Source organism: Arvicanthis niloticus, chromosome 7 (assembly GCF_011762505.2).
Source record: "Arvicanthis niloticus isolate mArvNil1 chromosome 7, mArvNil1.pat.X, whole genome shotgun sequence".
Classification (NCBI taxonomy): domain Eukaryota; kingdom Metazoa; phylum Chordata; class Mammalia; order Rodentia; family Muridae; genus Arvicanthis; species Arvicanthis niloticus.
Genome location: NC_047664.1, coordinates 12,007,595 through 12,035,491, shown reverse-complemented (window position 1 = coordinate 12,035,491; position 27,897 = coordinate 12,007,595). Strand labels below are relative to the sequence as shown.

At 47.0% G+C, this 27,897-nt stretch overlaps 1 protein-coding gene across 3 annotated transcripts; it reads right to left on the bottom strand.

The window, feature by feature from the left end:
• Positions 1–792: 792 nt before the first annotated feature.
• Tlr5 (toll like receptor 5) lies at positions 793–27,343 on the bottom strand. Of its 3 annotated transcripts, XM_034508913.2 has the most exons (3): positions 25,517–27,338; positions 7,979–8,089; positions 793–7,272 (listed from the first exon to the last, which is right to left on the bottom strand). In XM_034508913.2, exon 3 carries the CDS (start codon positions 7,266–7,268, stop codon positions 4,692–4,694), a length of 2,577 nt encoding a protein of 858 aa, XP_034364804.1. In that variant the 5' UTR covers positions 7,269–7,272; positions 7,979–8,089; positions 25,517–27,338; the 3' UTR covers positions 793–4,691. The 3 variants fall into 3 exon arrangements, 2 of the variants coding, with proteins under 2 accessions (XP_034364804.1, XP_034364803.1); XM_034508912.2 differs by lacking the exon at positions 7,979–8,089 and having other exon boundaries at positions 25,517–27,337; XR_004607340.2 differs by lacking the exons at positions 793–7,272; positions 7,979–8,089 and adding an exon at positions 21,165–25,369 and having other exon boundaries at positions 25,517–27,343.
• Positions 27,344–27,897: the final 554 nt, after the last annotated feature.

Genomic DNA, 27,897 nt, shown 5'->3' with positions numbered 1-27,897 from the left:
GCTTCTCTTGTCTTTGTAAGGGTCACACTGATGGTAACTTACTTGTGTAAATCCCTCCAAGCTTGGTATGACTTGCAGGCTTGGGAGATGCTGACCATAAAATGCAGCTGCAGCTGGATAAAATGCCAAGAGTCAGGCATCAACAGCCCAGGTCATTGGAAAAACCATCGGACAGCCTTGAGTGTTAGGCCCTTGAGCAGCAAACCTAGGTCATCAGAGCAGGAAAAAAGGCCAAAGCTCCCCTTTGCCAAAGCACCTGCTTCCTGCAGTGAGGTGGAGCCCCAGACCCAATGATGTCATTGGCATTTATCACGTCTCACTGAGGTGGCCTTCAATCCCAAGAAAAACGAAGATGTATACACACACACACACACACACACACACACACACATCTTAAAGATATCGTTGATTATTGTGTATGTATGAACTTAGATGGCGCTCATGTGTAAGTTTGCATTTGTGCCAGGTTTATGTAGAGGTCAGAGGACAGCTGTAGGAAGCCAGTTGTCCTCTTCCACCCGTGCGTGTGCTTCCAGGGATCAAACTTATGTTCTTTTATCGACTGAGCCAACTTGCCAGCCCTGTATGATTTGTTCACATATACCCATCTGTTGAAATACTTTTCCTACCTTGCTCATTTAATTTAAAAATTACAAGCTACTGTGGTGGCATATGCTTGCAATCCCGACCGGGACTACAAGGTAAGGCACTGTCCTGCAAGAAAAAAAAAAGTAAATAAAATAAATTCTGGGTGATAATTGTTATATTCTCTGTCTTCTACACAGACAGACATTATCATTATATTGATTTTATTTTGCCTATTTAAAGACTTATTAACAAAATTCATATATAGTGTTAAACAAGAGGCAGTATCAAAGGAGACAATGAGATAGCTCAGCGATAGCTCAGAGGGTAAAGGGGTTTGCCACCAGACCCGATGACCTTAGTTCAAATCCTGTAGTTCACGTGGTGAAAGAAAAGAGGTGATTCCCACAAATTGCCTTTTGATCTCCACACATATGCCGTGGTGTGCACAGACACCCCCCCCCCCACACACACACATACAAACAAATACAAACAAACAAATAAATGTAGAAAGAAAAAAATTTAAAACCAAAGATGCATAATGAAAGCTTGTGTCCTCTTTTAACCTACTCATCTCCCAAAGTCCCCAGAGAAATGGCTGTTAGGGTGGAGTCAACACAGGGAAACACAGTGATACCCCCGGCCTTCCTCCCAAAACTAAGATGTTTGTGGGATGAGGTATTTGCCCCATCTGTTCTACAGACATGATAAAATGTTCCTGCTATTTAAATTTCTTTGATTTTAAACTGCAGAATAGGACCTTGGAGAAAAGGAGACATACCCATGAGTCCACAGAAACTGCATCCACACAAAGTGTATACACTTGGTCCCTGCTGCCAGCACACCCAGTGTCTCAGAGTCCCCTCGGCAAGCCTCAGAGGTGACTGTTGTCAACACTATCACCATAAGTGGGTGCTGTCTTTTTAAAAGACTTCATACATAATCACTATTCTCCACTGCCAACATTTCTGTAAGATGGGCACCTGTGGTTATGGATAATTTCAGTGATTGAAGTTCCTGTGTATTTATCAATGACCACGGTCTGTTCATTTATGGCTAATGGACCAGAAAGTTGTTTCCTGTATTGGCTACTGTAAATAATGACGATAAAGCATCTGGTGGAATAGGCACACATTTCTGCTCTGTGCAGGGCATATGTTGATTTAGGAAATGGCAATCGGCTTCCGAAGAGATGCTAATTTACATGTTCACTACCAACCCGGGAGTTTCCATCACTCTGTGTCTTTCTCACTGTTTGGTACTGTTAGTCATTTTCATTTTGGCCATTCAGCTGGGTGGGTAGAGCCACAGCAATGTGGTTGTAATTTATACTTCTCTAGTGGCTAAAGAGAACAAATATCCTTCCGTTTTCTTGCTGAGCAGTGAAATCCTTCTTTCTTTTTTCCTTCCTTCCTTCCTTCCTTCCTTCCTTCCTTTTCTTCTTTCTTTCCTTCTTTCTTTCTTTCTCTCTTTCTTTCTTTCTTTTTCTTTTTAAGGTTGAGAGCAATTTTGTTAGAGTTTAACTTTCAAACCAAACCAAACAAAAACCCCAGGGCAGGCAGGTTGAGCATCTCAGCAGATGCCAAGAAGAGCGAACTGGAGAAGCAAAGAGAGACAGCAATAGTGTTAAGTCGAATGGAGGACATCCAAATGACAGACAGGCACCCGCATTGCATACAGGGGGGCTGTAGAGAAAAATGGAAGTCCAAAATGTAGGGAAAGCGTGCTTAGAACAGAGGTAAGAAGAAAAGAAAGATCTACAGAGCTGCTCATCCAGGCCTTTCCAGCTCTAGCCTTCTTCAGCTGGGGCAGCACTGTCTCGTTCCAGGGAGAGGCTCTGCAGAGACCTCCGTGAATCAGAGCCATCCCATGGTGTGTGCAGAGCCAAGGCTGATGAGCCACGGTATGATGAGACTGAACCAGTGTTGTCTTCCTTTGTCTTCAGGAGCCCTGCTTGTAACTGTCCTTGGCAGAAAGGCTGGGGTTCCATTTTGCTGTACCCCTCAGAATAAGAATCAAAAGATAGTATTTTCCGTGAATGACCTGGGGCTGTTTGCCTGCGCCTCACACACATTCCTCAATTGCAGCACAATGCTTGGCTGCTCTAGACGGAGCTGTCCCCTCCAGTAGCTCCAACCACACAACGAAGCCCAGTGAGTCCTGGAGCCTGTAGCATCTTCCTCCTGCCTTCATTTTCTCTGCGGGGTGTCACTCTAACTGCCGAACCCTGCCCTCATCCTCCTTGAGATGTAGGGCAGAGGACAACTACACCGACCCTTAAGAAAGGCTATATCACCAGATGCTTCAGGTGTTTATTAAGAACTTAGTATGGACCAGGCTCCACCCTGGGCCCACAACAAACAGGTAAACAAAAAAGGCCCCAACCAGCAGGGTTCACAGTTGGGGTGTCATGTCATACACCAAATGCATTATTGAATACATTTCAGTGACATGTATTCACTGAGACCACTGGGAAAAAGCAGTCATGCCACCGTGGGGAAATGACCCTGGTGGGAGTTAGTGGAGAAGGAAGCTCGGACAGGATGTTCAGGTGGTGGACTCCCATGCAGCCCCAGTCAAGTGTGATGCTATAGCTAGTGAGGGTAGGCACAGAGCATAGGGCCTTGCCTCATGGAGTTTATGGTCCAGAGGAGCAGACAGTTAGTCCTAGACTAGAAATAATTGATATTGTACCACGAGTTTTCAGAAAAGAAAGGGTGGAGGACTTTGGGTTAGGATTCATGGGGTCTTTATGGATTTCAGAGGATGTGCAGAATGCGTGGGAAGATACGGGAGAACATTCCAGAAAAAAAGTACAGTGGGATTGTATATTGTCTGCATAAGGACAAATACACTGCTGACTGCAGGGTGAGCTCAGACACATGGATAAGAAGTGGTCAAGAATCTGGTACGTGTGTGTCCATCATGGTGAGGGTACAGGAGCGGCCCTTTACAGGTCGAGTTCCCCTCTATGTATTCATGCTGCATCAGCTGGTCTGGCAACACTGGATGTGGAGGAGTCTGAATGAGAGAGGCTAGGGTACTGTGACACATGTTCTTTGGTTAAAAGTTTCTGAATGCTTTTTCAGAGAAACATTGCTATATTAATAAACACATGAAAAGAATTATAATGCAAAATATGCATAAATCAAAGAAATCACTACAAAAATTGAGAGGTCTCTGGATATGCTTCTTCTCCTATGCTCACAAGGGCAATTAAGGAAAAGATAAAACAAGTCATGACATTCCCAGCCAATGGCCATGCACAGCATATTTATGAGGTAGATATTGTTTGGCCTACAGGAGAGAACATGAGGCCCAGCCACGGTATAGCACAGTCAACTTACACATCTAAGAAACCAAGGAATCAGAATTCAGTAAGGAATCAGTGTGTGAAGTCCACGGCCTTTTTGTAGCTCTTGTGTAGCTGATGTGTTCAACAGCTGTTGTATGGTTGTGGAGAAGGAAGAAGGGCAGGCCGGTGCTAAGTCATGAAAGGTCATGAGTACCAGGTTGAGAGAGCCCATGCAGAACATGGCTGTGGCACACAAAAACTGGGCCTGCAGGGTCAGAACAGGAAGTAAGTGCATTCTGGCCACAGTGATGGGGCTGCTGCCATCTGTCTGTCTGTCTGTCCAACGTCTTATCACTTCCACACTTTGGCGGAGTGAGAACAGCACTGGCCTCATGCCTGTGGCCAGAGAAGGACCCATCTCGTCTGTCTTAACAGAGCGTTAAGAACTCAGGATTCTCAAGCCTCCTGTTTTTGAACTGAACAGCACAGAAAGCATGAAGCCACCTGTAACTTCTCCAAAGGTGCCCTCGCCATCTGGGTGGCTGGCAGGACAGAAGGCAACTGGACAGGAGGAAACAGTGTTATTGGGCCTGAAAGGAAATCAATGGCAGGTGGGAGCCCTTAGAGGTGGCTGCAGCTTTCTGGACCTATTACTTCCCATTTGGAGGTCAGTGAGACAGAGCACCCTGTTGACATGAAATCAAGAGATTGATGTTGTTTTCATAGTCAGAAAACGGCCCCTGGGAAGGACCCCCAACAGCTGTGCACATACAGGGTGGAGATTTACTGTGCCTGCAAAGTGATCCTTCCACTAGGAAATCGTTGTTATGGTTTGCAACTGAATGGGACTGCTTCTCTTCTTTTCCTTTTCTTTCTTTAGTATGCATCCAGAGAGTTTATCGAGAAACCAGCCAACATCCTGGAGGTCTTCAGGCCACCTCAAGTACTGTTGCTTTTGCAGAAACCCTCTGATGGTCTCATGTCTCATCAGCTGATACTGGGATAGTGATCCCACCACTACCACGATGAGAATGTTTTTGAGGTCAGACAGACACCGGCTCTGGGCATACCTGAAGGCTTCCAGGCACCAGCCATCCTTAAGGAAGTGTCTGCTCACTAGACACACTGTCTTTTTGCTGCCCCAGACGGCCGCGTGGATATTAGAGATATGGTTTTCCCCTGGAATGAAATCTCTTTCTTCAAAGCACAGCCTGAGCCTATTTCGGGAACTGTACTGAGCATCCAGATGTTTGAGCAAAGCATTCTGTGCCCATTCAAAGTCTTTGCTACTGAAGCAGAAGTAGGCATCATATCTAGACGTACCAGGTTCCAAATTCCGGACCTTGTCCTTGAACACCAGCTTCTGGATGGTCTTATAACACAGGAAACAAATCCCCCGGAACTTTATGACTACGAGGGTGATGACAAGGAACAGAGTCAAAGTGACTGTGCACAGGATGAAAAGGGAAAACTTTAGGGACCGCATGGCCTCCTCTTCATCACAGTCCTCGGTGGATAGGTTGTAGAGGGAGTGCCCTAGCAGAGAGTTAGGGTACATGCAATACATGTCTGCAGGAGAGCCGAACAGAGTGACATTGGTTTGGTTGAGCCAGACAATAAAAGTGCTAAGGTCACAGTCACAGATGAACTCATTATGAGTTATATCCAAGACACGAAGTGAAGAAAACAAACCAGGATCAGGAGAGAAAAGCTGATTTCTAGATATATCAAGAATCTCTAAATTAGCAGGTAAACTGCCCAGAGAGAGCACGGTCAGCCTGTTAGCACTGAGACTGAGCATCCGTAATGCAACCAGGTTGCTAAATATTCCTGGCGGAAGGAAATTAAGGTAGTTATTATTCAGGTAAAGGATTTGGAGGTGGGAAAGGCCTTTAAAAATATCCCAACAGAGGCCGGTCTCCCAGGCAAGCTGCAGCATATTCTCTGTGAGGAAAAGCTGTTCTAAGCTGAGGTTCTCTGAGGTGGTGTGGACTGCCTTGCACGACGAAAGGCGATTCTGATTTAGGATGAGAAACTGGAGCTGGGAGACTTGCAGGAGGAAGTAGAGGTCAGACAGATTTTCTAGCCTGTTTCCAGATAACTCTATGAAGTTGGCTGTAAAGCGAATTCGTGGCAAATGGGTCAGCTTGTTGCCGCCCAGGAAGACCATCTGTATGCTTGGAATAAAACCGATGGTTTTAAGAGCATTATCACGGAGGTCTAAGGTTTGTAACTTTTTTAATAAGCTGAATGTTTGGTCTTGAATGATCCCAATATGGTTCCTTTGAAGGTCAATGTAGGCCACTCTAGGAAGCCCATAGAAGTTAGAATTATAGAGTTCTCCCAAAAGATTATAAGAGAGATTGAGAATCTGGAGGCTGTCAAGCCCATAAAATGCATTATCTCCGATTCTGTTTATCTTGTTGAAGGCAAGGTTCAGAATCTTCAAATCCTTCAGTGTCTCAAACAGTTGGGGATTCAAGGAGAAGATATAGCCATGTGAAAGGTCCAGCTGTAGCACCGAACTGCTGGCCAGGTTTGCAAATGTGCTCTGGTCAGGATCTTTGATGTTCTGGAAGCCAAAGCCAGAACCCATGATGTGGTATTTAAGAATCAAAGAGGAGATCTGGCTTCCCTGGATGATGCTGCTGAAATTCCCTGTGATGGCCACTGTCCAGCCATTTTCAGAGAGATCTAGAGTTTCAAGCCACATGCCTCTGAAAGGGTTCCTGCACGTCTCCCAGACCACAGAGACTCTGCTGAACAGGCTGGTTGATTTGAGGCCGAAGAAAGACAGTGTTTTACCGTGCAGAGGCTTGAGTTCATCTTCACATAAAGTGAATATTTGGTTGAAAGAAAAATCTATGTCGAGTAAGGAGTCCAGTTCCTGAAATGAAGAATGGAGGTAAAGGCTGTCAATCTGGTTGCCAGATAGGTCTAAGCGAGCTAATGAATTTAGATTTCTGAAGTAACCATCACGTAATACAGCACTGGAGAGCCCACAGGAAAACAGCCGGAGTTCGAAGAGATGGGGCAGTCCCTGAAAAGCATCTGGACTCAAGACTTCAATCTGGCTTTGGCCCAGGTCCAAGATCCTAAGATTGGGCAGGTTTCTGAAGGCCTCCCGGCCAATGGTCAAGTTAGCGTACTGGGTCCCCAGCTCCAGCAGCTGGAGTCGCTCCAGGAGTGGAAATGACGTGGCAACGGCCATACTGATGTAGTTGAAGCTGAGCAGGAGCCTCTCAGTGGTATTGAGGACCCAGGGAATCTGGGTAAGGTTACAATTTCGGAATAAAGCTATCCGGCCATCTGAAGAACAGGGAGACATGTTCAACACGGGGCTGGACATGAAGATCACACCTATGAGAAGGTCAAGTTGATATGCCATGATCCTATGGGAAAAGAGAGAATTAAAAACACAACATCACAGCCTAAGGCTCTGCACATGGGTCCTCACATGGAGATCTCTTGTGTGTGGGTGCTGTCCCTTTGAACCCTTTGCTCAAATAACTCTACAAACATTTTGCTGGCAGATTCTTCTTGTTTGGCAGACTTGGTGGAACAGAAACACCCACTCCTTTCTGCTTGAACACTTAATGGTGCATATTTTACACACTGGGAACCAGTACTTCACAGATATTTCACACAAGTTGGGGAGGTAGCTCAGTGGTAAAGTACTTGCTTAACATGTGCTAGCTTCTAGATTTCCTCCTGAGTACCATAAAAGTAGCAAAGAAGCAGAAAAAAAAAACCTATTTATTACCCACTCAGTGTTCATCCATTCCAGAGTTGCCAAGGAAAGTTGAAAGTCATAAAGAAGAGGCATTTTTACTTTTGTTCATCCAAGGAGCCCCATTCCTAGCTCCCAGAAGCTTAGCTGATGATTACAGACAATAAACACATCAGTTTCTTGGCTATATTCTGTCCCAGATTCTAGCCCATCCCCCAAAGACCTGAGATCATAATAGAGGCACTGGGCACTCTATGCATCTTGATAAAGGATCTGATTTGATCATCTTAATTAAGTAGACTATGCACCTGTTCCATGCCTGACACACATGGCCATGTGACTCTAATGTAAAGCAGAAATACACCCACCTGCTGAAGTTTGGTGCAGGGGTGATGGGGAGAGGGACTCAACATCCACCCATGTGCTACAGCGGCGAAGGTTGTCTCACAGATATCTGGCATGTGCTCTAAGCATAGGTACTGTGTAAGAGGAGAAAAAATTAACAAGAATCCCAGAGAGCTAATGTCCCCTGTGGTAGTTAGAGTAAGAATGGCCCCATAGGCTCATCTATTTAAATGCTTAGTCACCGGGAATAGAGTTCTTTGAAAGGATTAGGATTAGAAGGAATATGTTAAAAGAAGTGGATCACTGCTACTGGGTTATGAGATTTCAAAATTCCAGGCTAGGCTCTGTCAGTCTCTCTTGGCCTGTGGTTTAGGATATAGCTCTTAACTATGTCTCCAGTACCATGCCTGCCATGCCTGCCACCGTGTTTCCTACCATGATGATAATAAACTCAGACTCTGGAACTGTAAGCAAGCCTCGATTAAATATTTTCTAAGAGTTGCTGTGGTCATGGTGTCTCTTCACAGCAATAGAACAGTAACTAAAAACAGCTTCCATGTGCATGGCTTCTCCACCTTTCCCTTGCTGTCAACAGCTCTTATCAAAAACCTCTGTTGAATGGTTCTGTTTTCCAGAAAGTATTCCCCACTAGCCCAGGTGTTAAAGGATTCATTGCCATCCTACGACACCATTGGGAGGTAGTGGAGCCTTTAGGAGGCGGGGCTTAGTGGGAGGAAGTTAAGTCACTGGGATTATGACTTAAAAGGGTTGCAGGTCTCTTCTACCATCCCTGGAGCTATCCATCTCTCTCCTTATAGATTCCCCTCTGCTCTGCCTAGATGTAGCATCATCCTGCTGCATCTGCCAATGTCAAGTGTGCACTTGTCCTTCCACCCCAGATCAGTTCCCTACGGCTCTGGTAATCACCAAATATAAGTCCTGACTGATAAAGCAAGTCTAGAGACGGCAGACTAGAATCTACAAGGAGAGAGATGGACTCCTTGAGAGATGATGTAAGAGGCAGGTACTGAGATGGGTCCTAAGAGAAGTTTCATCTCTCTTGGCATGCAACCCAAGGACTGTGATTCTCAAAGCTTGTAGAACCCTGGAAGGCAGATGAAGGAACCCAATGTAAAGCAGCATAAGTTGTTGTGGGAGGTATTTGACAAAAGGAGTGTCCAGCTAGCTCCCAGCCTAGCTGCCATGTCCCTGCTCTAAGCCCATTCGTCTCAGCAAGCTTTCCAGCAGGACCAGAGCTCCCAAATTGGTTCCACCGGGCTGTTCTCTAGCTTGCTCCCATAGCAACCAGCCGCTGTGCTTCCAGCTCTGGTTCGCTTGTCCCTGGAGCCGCTAGCTCCTTCACAACCATAACCACCCTGTTGTCAGTGGACCCACCTTCCAGTAACCCAATAAATCAAAACTCTAAATGCTTAACGTTAACCAATGGATTTATATATTATCAAATACTCAATACACAAAATGCCCAAACAATTAGAATTGTTATCCCAATTATCTAACCTTTTGATATGAATAAACTACCAGAGACTGCTAGAGACACACATCTGTGACCACATCAACCTCTCTTCTTCCTCTCTCTCTCTCTCTCTCTCTCTCTCTCTCTCTCTCTCTCCCTCCCTCTCCCTCTATCTCGTTCCTATCTCCTCCCAACTCCTAGCTCTGCCTCCCTCTTCCTAGTCCAGTGACAGGGCTCTTGCTGCAAATACATTGGGCAGAAAATTTCTGCCACAATAAGTCTTTTTGAGTGGTACCCAGAGTGAAGAATCTGAAGATGCACTTCAGTGGAGATGAGAATGAGCAAACCAGGCTTGGGGCCCAAGAAGGAAAATAAACAGTGATAGAAATCTCACACTCCCAGCAAATTTTATGTACCCCTCTTTCCCATTTTACAATGGGAAGTGGGGTCTTCTGTGACCCGCAAATCATGGATGAGCCATAGCCTCATTGCCCACACCTGAGGATGCCACAGTGCTCAGCTGCATGCTGTCACACTGCCTGGCCATAGACCACCGACTGTAGAGCTCCTCACGTGCTGTGTGTGCACGCATGCGTGCATGTGTTCATAGTGCAGGTGAGTGTGAGCGTGTACATACCCATGTGCCTGCTTGCACATCCAGGGCAGGATGTCAAGTGTCTTCCTCTAGGGTGCTCTGCCTTATTGCCTTGAGACAGGGTCCCTCACAGAACTAGAAGCTCACTGTTCTGACATGCCCAGCCAGCCAATAAGCTTTTAGGATCTTCCTGCCCCATCCTCTGTAGCTCTAGGGCTATAGGCACATGTTACACATATGTACAGCTTCTTCACAGGCTTTGAGGTCTTGAGTACCTTGGAGGTCTGTTGACAGTTTTGTGACCATCTCCCTGCACTGGTATCACAGACACAGTGCCCTGACTCAGAGTTCACCAGCCTCCCAGGGCCTGCCCACTTCAATGTAATATGAAGGCCTGCAGTTCACATAGAAATGACCACCACGGTTCATGTTCTAGGATGGGAGTGGAAACAGGTTCTGTAAAGGGCCAGATGGTTAATGCGTTGGGCTGTGCAGTCCAAGCACAGACTGCAATTTGCTAGCTGCTATACTTGAGGAACAGAGAAGAGACACTTTGACTCCAAGAATAAGGGTTTTTAAGTGACTCTATGATAAACATGGTGTTGAGCTACAAGAAGGTTCAGGAAAAAGCCAGTGTAGTCCTCAAGTCACTGATGGTTTTGCAGCTGTTATTTACCCAAACATCATGCTGATTTCTCATCTTATGTAACTGGGTGGAGAAATTCCCTCAGGGTCATACGCATGCAGGCACCAGCTCAGGGTAAGCACACTTAAATTTCTTCATTTCAATTCTGACTTTTGCTGGGATCAGCGTTGATTCCCAGGTATGGCCACAGAACTAGATGACCTTGAACTTCTGGCAATGAGTGATAGGCCTGAATAGCACATATCTCAAGATATTTCAATGTCCAGATCCACAAGTGAAGCTAAAATGAAAGTAAGCAAGATGAAACCAGCTGAACGACTAGACTGTAAACAAATGTCTTTGGGCTCAAATTCTATTGTAAAGACAGCATGCAGACTTGTGTCTTTAAGGTGTCTAGAAGAATGGAGTAATTCCACTTTTTTCTTTGAGGCAGATCTCTGGCTGAAATGATGATAGGACCAGTGAGCAGGAGAACACAGTGAGACGAGGTGTCTGGAGAGGCTCATGCTGAGGATGTGGGAGAGGACTCGGCAAGCATTGTTCTGAAATGAGGGGCAGAAGCTCAACTGTGTGGAAGTAAATACATCCAACAGCAACAAGGCGAGCGTAAGGAAAGATGTGCACCAGGCAGCCAAGGATCGCAAAGCAAGAGGTGAGAGCTGAGTAGTGTGGGCAGGAGAGGGAACTAACCAGAGACGATCACGTGACCCGAAGCCATGCCCACTAAGTGGTTGAGCCCAGAGAGGAGCAAGGTCCTGAACACTTGGACTGGAGAGCCCAAGAGAAGCATGAGAGCTATGGCCACTTGCTTTTTTCCAGGCTGAGGGGTTGGGCCCTAACCTTCAGGAAATCCCTTCAAACCCCATCAGAGGAGTCTGCCATCTTGTGGTTGCCAAGATGAGAGGGAGGAAAGAAAGAGAGGCAGACTAAACTCTGAGGTCAATCATAAATCACTATCCAGATGATAAAAAGAAACACATAAAGTTACTTCCACAGTTAGGAGTCTCTGGTGACATATGCATTCCCTGTTCATAGTAGTAGAGTATCGGACCAGCATGCATGAGGTCCTGGGTTCGATCCTCCCCCCACCATGAACACACATTCAAAACCGCTGATATTTTAAGTCTTTGCATGATGACTAGGTGTGGTGCATGCTTGAAATCCTAGAACCTGGGAGATAGAGATAGTCAAGAGTTCGACTAGGTTTCATAGTCAGACCTTTTCTCAGACAGAAACCAAAACCACTGCAGCATGCAAAAATCATACGCTCCACTCCCAGGATCAATAGGAAAAACAGGGCTAGACTATAAAGCTCAAAGGATTCATCATTAGCACAAAAAAGGACAGGAACTAAATTAAAAATAGTGTGTGGTAAGCCTAGTTAAATAAACAAGACACCCATTAATACTTCAGTAGACATGTACTTGACTTTGGCAAAGACCTGAGGTTTGCTGGTGGAAGTGGGCGTCAGGAGGTTTCAGTCGCTGAATTATTACAGAACAGTGAGAGAAGGGAGGCTGTCTGGCATCGGGGGGGAAAAATGTAACACCAACTATAGATGCCCGAGGCTCAAAATACACTGAGAGTGGAGGTTGCCAACAGACACCAGGGTGTATTTTGTGTACTCTTGGGTGGCTTAGTTCAGCTTGGTGCAGTTTTCTGACTTCATATACAATACATTGCACTTAAGAAAATATGAAGTATGCATTTCGGATACCAGAGTTTTTTGTTGTGTTCTGCTGCTATTGATTGAACCCATGGCCTTGGGCAGTTAGGAAAGAGCTTTTCCACTGAGCTGTATCCCCAGCCAAGCTCTCTAATACATCCAAAATCTTCCCTATATATCAGTATTACCCAACGTCAATTCTCTTAGAACAAGTTCACATTCTGAGACAAGCATTATTGCTGGACAGTGCCAGTTCAGTTAAGGGTAGAAGAATCTGGTTTGGTACACAGTTTCACCCTCATCATTGAACAGTATGGGCTTGGGAACCACCGTGACTCGGCTTCAGGGATAGAGGAGGGCTGGGTGGGGCAGGGTCTTCTCTTCAGCCTCGGTGTTCTTGTTTTGCTTAGAGACTGACCAAGATGAGCAGCCCACAACCTGGGGACATATTAGAATCACCGTAGAGTCTGGAGACCTGTGAGCCCTGGGCTCCTCTAGATCTATTCAATGAGACACTTACAGATGGGGGTATGCTCAGAAATCTGTATTCTTAACAGGTGTGAAGACTTTATACAGACTCAAACCCAAAAAGCACTGGCATACACGAATAACTGTTGAATCTGCCAACACCTTGAAATTACCTGGGGTCTGAACCTGAGTCCCACCAGAGAAAGGCCGGTTTGAATTGATCTGGCAAGCTCATCCAACATGCAGCTGCCCACAGGGGCCATGCAGCTAAGGAGAACCAGGGATGCTGCCCAACACAAAATTGTAAGCTTCTACTTTAAAAACAGTATGAGATTTTTTTTTTTTTTTTTTTTTTTTTTTTTTGGTTTTCGAGACAGGGTTTCTCTGTGTAGCCCTGGCTATCCTGGAACTCACTCTGTAGACCAGGCTGGCCTCGAACTCAGAAATCCGCCTGCCTTTGCCTCCCAAGTGCTGGGATTAAAGGTGTGCGCCACCACTGCCCGGCTCAGTATGAGATTTTTGTTCAAGTTATTTTCTTTGTAACTTGATGTAAGCTTCTTGACACCATGTTGCAATGTCAAAAGGTTGGCCATCCCTGGTATGGGGAGGCAGGGGCATCTGGAGTTGTTAGCACTCAATAGCAGACTCCAGTCACAAACACCTTGATCACTTACCCCTCTGGCTGCAACCCTAACTCCACCCCAACAATCAGGTGCATAGAGACACCACGCAACAGGGTGACTCAGCCATTCTCACCCTGGACAATCATAGAAAAGTACTGAAAGCAAAATCCCCTAAAGGAATTATAGCCATGTTCATAACAGTGAGAGTCTCAATAGCCAAGAACCAACAAAGGGGAACACACAAGATTGGGTGTGTATGTAACGGAGTACAACTCAGCCTTAAAAAGGAATAGAAGTCCTTTAAAATTTTTTAATAATAATGATAATATTGTATACATGCATGTGTGTGCCCATGCATGCGCATGTGTATGTGTTTGTGTTTGTGTGTGTGTGTGTGTGTGTGTGTGTGTGTGTGCACGCACGCGCATGTGGAGGCCATAGAACAACTTTGTGAAGTCATTTCCTTCCTTCTGCCTTTACAGGACTCCAGGGACCAAACTCGGGTACCTGCCCTGTTATCTCTCCAGCCCCAGAGGAATAAAATTAGGACATGTGGTACAACACGGATGGATTCTGAAGACATTATACTAAGTATAATCAATGAGACACAGAAGAGCAAATATTGTGTGATTCCAAACTCTGGCACAGGTAAGCAAACACTCTCCCACCGAGCTGCACCCTACCCTACACAAGGTTTCTAGAATATATAAATTTACAAAGACAGAAGGAGCCATGAGGTTACTAGGAGCTAAGAGGAGGAGATGGGGCAGGTTTGCTCAATGGATCCAGAATTTTAAAAATTTGGGACCACGAGAAAGCTCTGAAGATAGACAGGGGTGACTGTGCCGTTGAACTGCATGCTCCCTTAAAACAATCTAAATGACAAGAGTTTACGCCATGCATATTTGATCACAATTTTAAAAAGAACTAGGCTAGCCAGGTGTGGTGGTACACGCCTGTAATTCCAGTAATTAGGAGGAAGGAGGGGGATCTGTGGTTCAAGCTCATCCTTGGCTACATAGCAAGTTTGAGGCCAGCCTGAGCAATGTAAGACTCTCCCTCAAAAAAAAAAAAAAAAAAAGAAAAGAAAAGAAAAGAAAAGAAAAATCAATTTAACAAGCTAAAGCTTGCTCCTGGCACTGCAGCAGATCCAGGCCTGGAGGCTGTTAAAGGAAGCATTTAAAACTGTATCCCTGGCATCTCTGATGCAAGCAGTTCTCAGACCATGCTTCGAGAAGTGTGGGTCTGACGGATCCCCTCCAAGTCAGACAGCCCACACTTCTCTGCGATGAGGATCTGGTGAGAAAACTGGAGAAAGCTGGGCATGGGGTTTTGATTATTACGGCTGGGTTAACTCATGTCTAGGGCCAGGAGAGGGGGACAAACAGGAATAGAACAATCAATGCTGCCCTCCGTACTCCTGCCTCTGCAGTGTTAATTAAGATAATCAGACCTGAGGGAGGAGGTCAGTATCTCTTTCCTTTTAACTGCCTTCATTTCAAGTTAATCCCAGCCATTAAGAGAGCAGGTTGCTTTCCTAATTGCCCGAGTAGAAAGCTGCCTGCTGGAGCTATCTGAGTTATGGGCTGTGGTATCCGCAGCAAATCCATAAGCTTGTATTTTGGGGGTGCTGCTCCTCTCCTAACTCGGAGGTTAGTTGGCGAATGACTCAGGATGAGCCCTGGAAACCCTTGCGTTGATTTAATACTTGATCCTTAGAAAATCACACCAGTAACGGATCATTGGCAAGGCCTGGGGCTCTGAGTTGAGACCCAGGCAAGCTGTGTCCATGAGACAAATTGGGCAGAGAATGTTTCTTCGGGCAAGTACGGGGTCCAAACCTGGGGTGCCATTGGTGTACCAAGCATAGAAGAGTGTCTATGCAAGAAAACCAAAATGCATTTGTAAATAGGTGCCTCAAAGTCTATACATAGTAATGATCTGTGGACTAAATCCAATGTGAGTACAGGATGCAGGCTCAGACAGAATGCCGGACTGGGGGAACTGTGGACCCAGAAATGTTCTGGACTGTCCTAAGGGGTGCTCCTTTGTTGTTGTCATCATTTGATTATGAAGGGTTCTCCTTAGACTCTTGTTTTGGAAGCTGCCCCCTCCCCCCAGCCCCAGCTAGTGGTGCTGTTTTGGGGAGTTGTAGAAACTTTGGGAGGTGAGCCCTAGTTGGAAGAAGTGAGCCGCTGGATCTGCATCCTTGGAGGTTTATTGTCCCTAGCTACTGGCACTTTTCCTTCTATCCCTATGAACCATCTCATCCCTCAGTACCGTCAGCCCTCCCGTTTCCCAGTTATTTGGAACCAGCTGCCCCACCAGCTGCCTTCTGTGTGTCCACACACTGTGCATGCTGGTATTCACACAGGCGTGTTACATCAGTGTGCCTTCATACACTGTCTCCAAAGTTCCCCGTTTCTCCCCCGGCTCAGGAGTCACCCCACACAGCAGCCAGCTTTCCCTTGTTCCCATTTCTAAAAGAAACAGGAGGACTCCTGTCATGGGTCTGCTGCTGCCCTCTCCTCTGCCAGCCACTCTTCAGCTAAACTTTGAGGGATGGGGAGACCCACGGGAGGGCTCTGCACAGCGGAGAGGTAGCCCTGCTCTGTGCTGCTGTGAGAAAACCCAACGCTCCAGGATGGCACAGTCATGCAATCATGATTGTAAGAGGCACCAGTTTCACAGCTGGCTGACAGGACCGCCTGTTCATGAGAGCTGGGGATGGCACAGGTCCCATAGTCCCGGGCCCCATCCACTCCAGAGCCTTTGGGATGAGCACAGCAGGTGAATGTCCACCACCTGACAACTGTTCTGCAACCAGGACTCAGAACTCAGAGCGTTAGGTTTCCAGGGATGCTATGGTCTCAGGAGACTGGCTGATTTCTTTACTGATGCTCACCGTTATCATCAGAGTCTGCTTGCCTCTCTACGTGTTTATGATTTCTCAACACAAAGCCCGTCTGTTAAGACTGTTACATCTAGCCTAGCAAGAACTTCCCCATTTATCTGCAGTCTTTTGTTCCATGGTGGGGGATGGGGACGCCATGAAGAACCATCCCCATCTTCCTGAATTCCCAGTCTGGTGGTGCTGGGCAATTAGAACTTCCTGCAGGTTGGAATTCCCTACCTTTTCTCAGGGCCACAAACCGTCTAAATCTCTGCTAGAAATATACTCACAAATAGCCATGGGGTTCCCTGGTTTGTATCTCAGAGCTCACCTGCAACCTTTTCTGTAAATCAGAAGTTCAATTCTCAATGCCAGGCAGTGCTTTGTTTTCTCTGGCTTGTGGCAAATATTTGCTGAGTGGATGAATTCATCCACACCCTGCTCTCAGGCCTCCCTCTTCCTGGCCCTGCAGGAATGGCTGCCCAGGGCATGGGAGATTTGTGTGCTTCCCTGGGTCCCTTGGAAAGTTTTACCTCAGCTTGTTCAGAGCAGCCTCAATTTTCCCTTGGTCTCTCCTCGAAGTCTTACAAAGTGGGTGAGGGTCATCATGGATTCCCTAAGGACCCAGCATCAACATAGCTGAGAACTTTACTTTGGCAATTTAACTGTGCAGTCCTGCTGCTGCCTGGCTCACTTCAGGGCCCGCTGCCTCTGATCAGGATGGCTAAAGTGACCACTCTGCTTATCTCCCATTGAGTTGTGGTTTGGATCTTAAATATCCCCAAAGGCTCATGTGTTAAGTCACCAGCTTCCGGTGTTCCTGGAAGACAGCAGAACCTTCAGGAGGGGTGTAATGAAGTAGGCTAAAGCACTGTAGTTGTGCCCTTTGAAGTGGCTATTGAGACTCAGGCCCCTCCTGTTTCTTGGTATTATGGGATGGTCATTTTCCTCTGCCGTGATGTACTGTGCTGTCATGGGCCCTAAACCAACAGGCTAAGTGACTATAGATTAAAGCTTCCAAACCCCTCCCCCTTGATTAATTAGCTCAGGTATCTTGTGGTTCTGACAGTGTGTGACTCTATGCATCATACATCCTTCACTGGGCTACTGGAGGGAGCTTCCCAGAAGTCAGCTCTGACTAGAAAAGTCCTAGGTGAAACCTCAGGCCCACAAACCAGAACTCTGCAGAGTGGCTCCAGTGTCCCCATCTTAGACTACACCCCATTCTAGAACGGTTACCTAGAGGGGCCTTTCAGGTTGAACCGTCATTTTATAGAGGAACGACTCAATGCAGGCAACCTTCCCAATTTAGTAACTGCCATACTATCTATCTACTGTCTCTGCCCTACCTCCTGAATTTACTACCCTGTTTATAATCTGGGCTTCCCCCTGCCTCCTTGGATCCTCCCATCCCATCTTCCCTCAAAGGCTATCTCCAACAATCCTCACCTCCCCCTCAGGCATGTTCACCTCCCTCCCTCTGTCTCTCCCTGACCTGCTGGCTCCATCTTCATGGCAGCCTTTCATTACATCATGCCTTCCCTGTTAGACTGAAGCCTTGTGGCAGGAGTGGGTTCTATTCATACTCGATGCCTCACCTTTCAGAGCATAACCCTAGGGCCCCAGCGATATTCCTTCCCATTAGTGTTTTGAAGCCAGAGTCTCACTAGGACCACTCACCTTCCCATGCTAATACCAGGGGCACCTAAGAAGTTCTAATTCTAGGACTAATATATCACCGTTGTTCAAGGACTCCTGAGACCATAGGAATCTCGTCACAGCCATGGTAGCAATTTTTTTAAAAAATGAATCAGGAAGCACAGCGCTTGCTTTACGAATAAATAGAAAGCATTACAAGCTGGAGAGATGGCTCAGTGGTTAAGCGCACTGACTGCTTTTCCAGAGATCCTGAGTTCAATTCCTAGCAACCACATGGTGGCTCACAACCATCAGTAATGGGATCTAATGCCCCCTCTTCTGCTGTGTCTGAAGACAGCTCCACTGTACTCATATAAATAAAATAAAATAAAAAAAAAATTTTAAAAAAGAAAAGAAACCATTACACACAGGTTTTTCTTGCTGCATATCACTTCCCTCTTGGCAGGTTTCCACTATGTGTGATTTCACTTGCTTGCTTGACTTCTTGTGTTTTGGCTTTTTTTTTTTTTTAATTAAAACTGAAAAGTTAGCACATAAAAGCAATGAATTTCACTATGACATTTCATCCTAGAGCTGTCAGTATACTCCATCTTATCCATCTTGACTTTTGGCTTTCTGAGACAGAGTGTCACTGTGCAGCCCAGGCTGGCCTTGAACTCCAAGTCTTTCTGTCTCTCGGGTTGCTGGGATTAGAGGTGTGTGCTCCCACCCTGCCCCCCTTGCAATGGAATGTTCTCTGGAAGAAAAAAGTTTGAAATGATTTTCTAAACCAAGACCTGTAAAACATGAGGGATGAAGAGACTGAGAGATGCCTGGTCCAGCCTCAGGTGCAGAGGGTGACGTCTAAGTCATTTAGTCAGATGGGCAACCTGTCTGCTTTGCAGGACCAGGGAGGAAAATAAAATCACTCTGCTGGTGACAATGTTCCTCTTGGGACCTAGAAGCCTTTTTCATCGCCTGCCTGTGAACATTTGCTTTCTGAGATTCCAGTCCTAGAACAAGAATAATCACCCTGTTTCTGTACTCCAAGGAAGCAAGAATTTGCTGACTCAGGGGTCTTGTGGGTTTCTGAGGGTGGGATTGAGTGGGTGGGGTGGGGATGGAAGGAGTAAGGGAAGACCACCATCCGGGTTTGGCATTCCTAAGAACCGGGCTGAGTGAATGCCGAAGGCAGGGTTAGGATCGGTGTGTAAGTACTGGGCCTCAGATACGGATGGGAACTGACTTGGTTAGCACCAGATCGTCTTGTGTATGATTAAACAGGTCCTTGGTGAAGTTGGGCCCTTGGCTAAGATCTCACACGTGGCAAATTGTAGAGTGGAGACTTGAATCCAAGCAAACAGGTTGTCATTGCGATCTTTAAATGCAACCAAATCTTAAAACTCCAGCAAACAGATGCAGAGCCTCAAAGGATGCTGTGCACAGGGGTCCCCTGGACCTGGGGGGTGCTGATCCATCTCATTTGGGGAAACCTGACAGCATGCACTTTTAAAATTAAGAATAATTGTGTATGTGTGTGTGCCCTCTGGCTTCACGTGGACCATTCCATTCCTCTTCTACCTTATTTGAGGCAGAGTGTCCTCTGCTGTTTTCTACTCTGTACCTCAGGATAGCTGCTTCCCAAGCTTCAAAGGATTCTCTTGTCTCTCTCATCTCAATGCTGATTGTGTGTTACAGGTTCTGGGTTTTATGGGGGATTTGAACTCAGGCCCTCACACTTGGGTAGCGAGTGCTTTCCCCACTGAGCTATCTTAGATGCTAAAGAGCGTGCATTTCTAGCATGCATCCAGGTGATGGGGCTGACCGGCTGACCACATTCTAATGGGCACAACTTCCTGCTTTTATACTCATGGTTGTCAGGCACAAACTTATTCTCCCGCGAATACCTTATGGTTATACTAATGCATTGCCCCAAATTCTCTCACCCCTCGCTGGAGATTTCTCCTGAGGGAGAGCTGGAAGAGCCCCACCTGAGCTAAGGAAGCAAGAGTTTGGGATCGGTTTTTCAGAACCCGCAGGTGTCCTCCTGGACACCAGCAGGGGGCGCACGCTGGGCAGAGACCAGAGGAGGAGCCCTCAGCCCTTCGCGGGAAAGTTAGATCTGGGCTCCGCTGGGAAGCGCCGATTACCTGCCTAATGGGGTGCGTTTCCAAATTAAGATGACGACCAAACTAGTGGCTAAATTCCACCCTAGCTCCAAATTTAACAGGTGCGTGAGCTTGGGTAAGCGTTCAAGTTCTTTGAGTATCAGTTTAATCATCTATAAAATAGCAAGGATAATCTTTTCCACTTCCGGACTCCAGCCACACTGGGTTCGAAACCAGAGAACCAGCTACCTGTATATAATCCTCCAGCAGTTCTTGCTGTGCTTTAAGTAGACAGTCAGCATTCATGTACCAACACCTCACCAGAAAGGCACACCCTAAGAAGCCACTGAAGGGGAATGCAGAGAGAAGAAACGGGTTCTCTGGTTCTCGAATGGGTTGGCATTTCCTTTACCATTCATGGGAAATAACAGAACAATAAATGACCCTCGTAGGCAATGATCCCTGGCACTCCCAAACAACAAACAAAGCGATACTCTGTAAAAAACAGTATTAGTATCCCAAGGGTTTAGGCTCAGAGTGATCTCTTTCTGCCAGCTTATTATAGACTCATTAGAAAACTTTTTACAGCAGCTGATCAAAATAAAATTATTTCAACTGTGTGATTATGCAAAACTAGTGACTGACTGGCGAGACGCACTTAAATCCCTGTGGAGGGTGAGAGTGGGGGGAAGGGCGGAAAGCTCAGTAGCAGTCGAACACTCTGATCTGTCTGTCAGGTTTAGGCTATGGTGTTCTCAATTAGAAAATTAACACCGCAGGCTCTGACAGCCTCCAGGAATGCAGCTCAGCTAAATCTCGAGTGTCGGTGGACAAAGTAAAGTTCCAGGGAAGCTGGGCAGCTGCCAGGTCGGGGAGCTGGAGCAGAGCGTGCTGGGAAGTCCAAGGCTGCCTGCCGTGCAGCAAGTAATGACACAGGCAATCGATCTGCTAAGAGCAGCAGAAGTCCTTTGTTGAGTGATATAAATTGGAAGCCACTGGGATTGGGGTGTGTGTGAACAGGGAATGGAAGCCCAGATCAGATATGCAGAGAATGGAAATCGGAAGTGAGGTGATAAAAAAAAACCATGAGAACCGTCCTGGAAGAAATCTGTAGTCTGTATTTGAAGAGAAAGCTTCTTAGACTCATAATACCAAGTCAGCTCTGTGGCTGGCATAGACACTCCTGGTCCAAGCTGAGCCCCGAGGTAGGGAGAAGACAGCCCTAAGAATCCAGGTGCAGAGGAGGAAAGACCAAGTCAATGGGATAGAGACAGGCAAGGGCTGGATGATGTGCCCCAATCAGAAGCACATTCCCCCAGGAGGTTTATGCCTGTGGAGTAGGCTAGGCAGAGCACTGGAGGTGTGTGTACCCCATTCTAAACTGGGGGCAGAGAGTCAGAAAGAGTGTCTAGGCTCTTGTCTGTTGGTGACAATTACCTCCATGGTATGTGAGGTCACAGACAGCTGTGCTGGGTCCAGAGACACCAAATCTAAGTTTGAATCCTCCCTCCTCCTGCTGCTAACTGGACACTCTGGACAAGTTTTGGTTTTCCTGTCCTCAGTTTCTGCAACTCAGATCACAGCCGTCCAGGGCTGACAGTGGTGTTAAGGCGTATGTGTTCAAATCCTTGCAGGGCCTCTGTTGCTCCAAATCAGGTGAATGAGTGGTATATCTGTACAAGTGGCAACCTTGAACTAAAAGCATGTCCCCACGCCTGTGGACTCTAAAATTACCCAAGGGAACCTGACAGTAATCTGCCCACAACCAATCCTCCCAAGCAGAATATTCATTTCCACGTGAAAGCCTGTTGCAGGGGGTCTTGAAAACAGAGGAAAATAATGTCCTTGATGTGCGGATGGAATTGGGGTCACATCCTGGCTTTGAGCAACACTTAGGGTGTGTAAGTTGGTAACAGGAGATTAGAACATTTGCTGTTCCCTTCCTCCTGTTTCCACCTCTCCTCACCCACACCACCTCTCACACAGTTTCTCCAACCACTACCCTCTGGCAAACATGTGACAAAACCATACCCAGAAGTAGCTGGTGGCTCCCAAGAAGGGCCTGTGAAGTGAGGACACTGACTGAGAAGTTCAGGGAGAAGGCAGCTTGGCAGTAGAAGAAGAGAAAGGGCCCAGCATACAGGCTTTGGTTCGGATCTAAGAACTTTAGTTTTGGGTCGTGAAGCAGCAGAGAGCTAAAGCCATTGAAACAGAAGGGGCTGCCAGGGAGACAGAGACAGAGACAGGGGCCCTCTCTTAGGGATAACTGAAGAGACCAGATGACTGAGCAGGAGGACATACTGACTACCCTAGTCCCCAAGGACTTGGCAGTGCATAAAATCTGGAAATTGTGACAATCCTGGGGTGTTTGTTGTGAATCCCAGTCCGGTAAGGTCCAGAGTTCAAGCACATGGTAAGCTAATTTCTGGAGGATAAAGGTTGTGCTCGCAGCAGCTCAGGGTCTATGGTGACTTTAGGTGACACCTCTACCACATGTGTGTGGATATCAAATCCTTCTGGGTTTCCCTTTCTCTAAATAGGGGTGGGGGTATGAAGGGCAGGTGAGAGGGGTACAGCTCAGGTGCCTGGGTCTCTTATGGTCTCTCTCACATCGGGTTTTGTTTATTGGCCACTGAGTTACTCATTGACTAGGAGAGTGTCTAAACCGCACTGAAATGAGTCCAATTAGAGAACTGGTATGGTCACACTGGATGGTGTCAGGGGTGTGAACATGAGCCTACAGTGAGGGGCCAGCTTACTCGTGTGGAGTGTAACAACAAAGGGGTTTTAAGTGTGTGGATCTATAGCCAGGTGGGTTGAGTGTGAATCCTGGCTCACCATTTACCACTCTCAGGTCTTAGGACAAAGCTGGTTCCGAGTAAATGCTACGTATGCATTTGTCAGCATTACACGGTTATTAACTGGTGTAAAGGGGAAAGTGCCTGACCACTATAAGGTAAAATTCAGGGCCAGGGAGATGGCTCAGCAGTTAAGAGCTCTTACTACTGCAGACAACCTGAGTTTGCCCCCCGACATTCACTTCTGGCAGCTCACAATGAATGACCTGTGACTCCAAGTCCAGGGGATCCGATGGCCTCTTCTGGCCTCCTTGGGCACCTGTACTTATGCGCACGCACACCTGTCTATAATCCCAGCTCTTGGGAGACTGGGATAGTAAGTAGTAAGATGAAGACTGTAAGGCCAGCCTGGGATGCATAGAGTTTCAGGATAGTCTGGGATATACTTAGTCTCTAAAAGAAAAAGATTTTCTGAACAGAAGAGAGAAAACATAAAGAGAAAAATGAGGCACAGTCAGTCAGAACAATGAAAGAAGTCATTGTTGCAGGGTCACTGAATGGAGAGAGAGAGATATACATACATGCATACATACATGTATACATGCATACAAACATATGCATGCATGCATGTGTACACACACACACACACACACACACACACACACACACACACGATATGCTGCAGGAGCTGCAAAGGGAGGAGGGCATGTGATCAGCAGGAGCCCCTGCTTGCCCTGAGCTCCAGGCTAACCTTCTGCCTGGGCTGGTCCTTGACTGTGGTTTCTAAGTTGAGCTTCTGAACACTCAGCTCTTCCAAGTGTTCTCTGTCTCTTCCAGCCCCCACACCCTGCCTCTTGGAGTTATCAGACACCACTATATGGTTTTACCTTGACTTCCTTCTAATTGTCTTACGTGTGTGGGGTTTTATCTTCCCATCTACACCTGGACAATCCAGGACTGTGGGAGCCGTGCTCCAACCTTGTCTTTGTCCCACAGAGCTGAGGCCATCATAGGCTGTGGCTCACATATCAGAAACCAGGGCTGGGAGACCCCGAAGCCTGGAAGATCTGTAAGATTCGGCTCTACCCTCCGAATTTTTTCCCACAAAATGAAGAAGGAGCAAACACATTTGGGGACAGGAACTTGGCACTGCAGGAGTTTTGCTACATAGGACTGAAACCATGCAAGGGCCAACAGAATAGTTCTGCTTCTAATCCTCAGCAGAACTATAAAGCTGAGGATGCTGGGAGTTAACAAAGAAACCTTTATGCTTGTGACATCGCCCAGGGAGAGGTCTTCCCTCCTCAGACAAAACTAAGACCTCACTAGATAAGCTTTGCAGTCACACAGTGGAATTAGAAATATTTTTCTTGCTTTTCTCAGAGCAGCAAAGGTTAGAGAGGGAGTGATTCTGGGCCATCAATTAGGATGGAAGTATCTTCTAGGATGTCCATGAAGCCCAAATGTATGAGCTAAGTCATCCTGATTATTATAATAGGAACTCTTTTTGTGCCACTCCATAATCAAGGTTCACCTGGACCCCTACTCTGGGACACCCCCAGAATCTCACCACAGTGTGAAAGGCTAAGCATTTAGCACAGCAGAACCCAGGATTCTTTCCAGGATTCCCTCCCGACTGTGCATGTCATGCTGAGAGTTCCTCACGATTGATTTCTGCCCGTGAGAATAAGGTGAATGGAGTCACGATCTACAGTTCTTAAACAGAATACAATACAGAGTTGTGTCCTCCGAGGAAAGGCAGAGAAAAGAAACCAAGCCACATGTGACATTGGCAGCTCAGCATCCACGCCCCCTCCCAGGCACGGGACATTGCTCACGCTTGACTGAGAGGGTTATCCGTCAGTAACACTTTGTAAGGAGCCCTGCAGTCAAACTCCAGGCCTGTGCTGCACAGCGCTAGACTGATATGTTCCAAACACTAGCTAATTACAAGGGAGAAGGCAATCGCTACAGATTCGTATCCCACAAGGCCTCAGCAGCCTTCCTGGGGAGACTTCCTTTCTCCCAAGACAACCACAAATAGGGTGGTCCCCAGCCCACCACCACCCGTCAGGAAACAACCATTATTCCAGCTGTGGTTTTACAGAGCAGAACAGAGCCACGACTGTAATCGCCAAAGGCTAATGTTCTTTCTTCACAGCCTGGGGCCAACTGCCCTACCTCTCTCTGCCAGGCAGGGTGTCCAAGGGCTTCATTGACTGCAGTGACTTTTTTAAGGCGTCTATAGTTCAATTGATAGTGACTGTCTGCTTCCCCTTCCCAAGTAAGACAGCGAGAGAGCAGACTCCGGGGATAAATACTTGTCTCTTCCAGAGGGCGGGGCCAAAAGTGAAAGCCAGAAGAGCGAACCAGGGAACCTTCTCCCAAAGCCAGCATGCAAGTGACTTGTCAATCTTAGAGTTGCTCCTCTGGGCATAGGGTATTCACTTTCGGCACATTCTGGCGAGGGACCCCAGTTTACGTGGCAACGAGTGGCAGAGGGCGCTGGATGGAAAGAGAGTTGAAAGAGCCCAGGATTTAAGCCAGGAGGAGGAAATAGGGGCGGTGTCACCAACCGTGTCCAGCCACGTCCGGACCCCTCCGGTCTTGGGGAATCCCCTGCTGGACCCTTTGCAACTACAAGGCTCTCACCTCCCAAACGGGATTCCCACAACGCGTGCTCCGGGACTGACTTCACTCGCTCCAGGCACCAAAGCTGCAGCCTGAGCTGGGCTCGGGGGAGGGTGGAGGAGAAGGTAACAGCGCCCGCTGCGGGGCCCCGCCCACAACTCTGTCCAAGCTTACTTTGTTGACTACCCTTGTCTTTTCCTTGTCCTGGCCAAAGTACTTCAGCCTAGGTACCCTCTCTGCTTTCTTGCCAGGGAGGAGACCTGTATCTCTGCTGCGATGACCTTGTGACTGAGATAGAAAGAAAGCAGAATTGTGGCAGACAGTGGATTTTGGCTATCATGGAGCCCAGGACAGGGGCTGCTGTGACTTTTGTAGCTACCCCTAACTGTCCGTCGACAGTTAGGCCTGCTCTGACCCAAGGAAGGTAGCCTAGGCCCTGTCCTGAAGAACTGTACAGATGCAGCCAGCACAGCAAGGCCTGAACCGGTACTGTTCTTGCCTGTGCTCTTTGGTTTGTGCCAAAACTTGAGAATATGATGCAGGTGAAGCTGGCGGGCATCTTGCCCTGTACTACTCAGCGACACCCTCTGTTTTAACTAGTGAAGGTGTGTGTGTGTGTGTGTGTGTGTGTGTGTGCGCGCGCGCGTGCACCTCCCCAGTGCTGGGATTACAGGCAAGTGCCACCATGTCTGTGGAGTTTACTTGTGTGCTAGGGATTGAACTCCCCACCCTAATACTAAATATCTGAAGGTCAAATTTGGATCAGCAAAGACCTACTGCTGACTGAAGGCCAGAGAAGGAAGTGTGATTTCCCTCGGAGAATGCAAGAACTTTCCGTCTGATGAGCCCTTCTGGGCTTAACTTCCCTTTTCCCTCCTACCCTCTGTCTGCTCCTAAGAGGGGAGGGGGGCTGTGTGTGTGGGGGGGGGGGACTGATCTGCTTTCTGGAAAGGGACATGCTGAAGGAGTGTGAGGAGCCTACTGCCACTGCAGTGTTAAAGGGAGAGGATTTGTATAGGAAGGTGGTGAAGTCACTTTCTGGGGGTGAAACCCAGTTCAAAGACAGAAGTGTCACAGTCTGGAGAAAGACTGGGGTCACATGGAGGTTGGACAAAAGCTGACAGCTGCCTCTTGTAGCTGGGGCATAATCCCAGGTTGATTCACACTCTCCAGCAGAGCCTGACAGCTAGGTGATATGATCAAGCAGGGCAGGAGAGATAGGTTAAAACAAAGCCTGGCACTTAATTACCAAGAAAGATCTCATTATACAGTCTTCTCAGCTCCCTCCTTGGCTGGCAGCTTGAAGCCCAAGTGACAAGTTGCCTCAAGTGGCTCTCAAAAGCTGAGTGGGGAAGGATGGAACTGCCTCCCTGCCTACCTACCTGAGTGGGGGGAGGGAGGAGGCTTGTAAACCCAGGAGGTAGGGATGTTCCTGTAATGTGGGTGGGACTGAGAACAAGGCCAAGGAGTATTGGTACCATTTCCCTCCTTCCTAAAACCATATGATATTTATCACAGGAGTGCTAGGAACATAGAAAGGGACCTCCTAAGGCCCTGTCCTGATTGACACCCGATTTAGGATAATTATTCCAGTTACTGGGCCCCAGTGATTCATTGTCAGGATGAGATGCACTAGCTGGAGTGTTCTTCACAGTTTTGCCTTGTTCATTAGATCCTCAACCTCTCTAACATCACATCTTCAAAAGGAATGCTCCTAACACTTCTACAGATAGTCTCCAATTCATGGTGGTTCTGTTTGTGAATCTATATCTATCTATATATGCTTATATATGTCTGTCTGTCTGTCTGTCTGTGTATCATGGTGCAAAGTTAACCTGCATTGAATAAAAACTGAACAAACTGAACACTGACATTTGAATTGGGATCTTCTCCTGGCTTTACATTCAGTTCTATACATTTTCTTTAAAAGATTTTTATTTTATTTTACTCCTGGTGTGTGTGTGTGTGTGTGTGTGTGTGTGTGTGTGTTTGTGTGTGTTTGCCTGTGGTGGCCACAAAAAGATGTCAAATTCCCTGAGCTGCAGTTCCAGGAGGTTAGGAACAGCTAGATATGGGTGCTGGTAACTAAACTTGGGTTCTCTGTAAGAACAGCAAGAGCTCTTAACCAGCGAGCCATCTCTGCAGCCCCTTGTTGTTGATGTTGCCTAGCTAGCAAGCCACACTCCTGCTCAGCCATGTGATCTCAAGAGCAAGCAGCCAAGCCCTATAGTTTACTGTTTCAGAAGCTATGATGCTTGGGAGTCAGGCTATGCTAAACAAATTCATTTTCCTTCTATGACATTTTCAATTTATGACGAGTTGATTAAGTCATAACACCACGATGAGACAAGGAGCTGTACATCTAAGTTAGATTCATCATCTGGCTATCTGGCAACCCATCC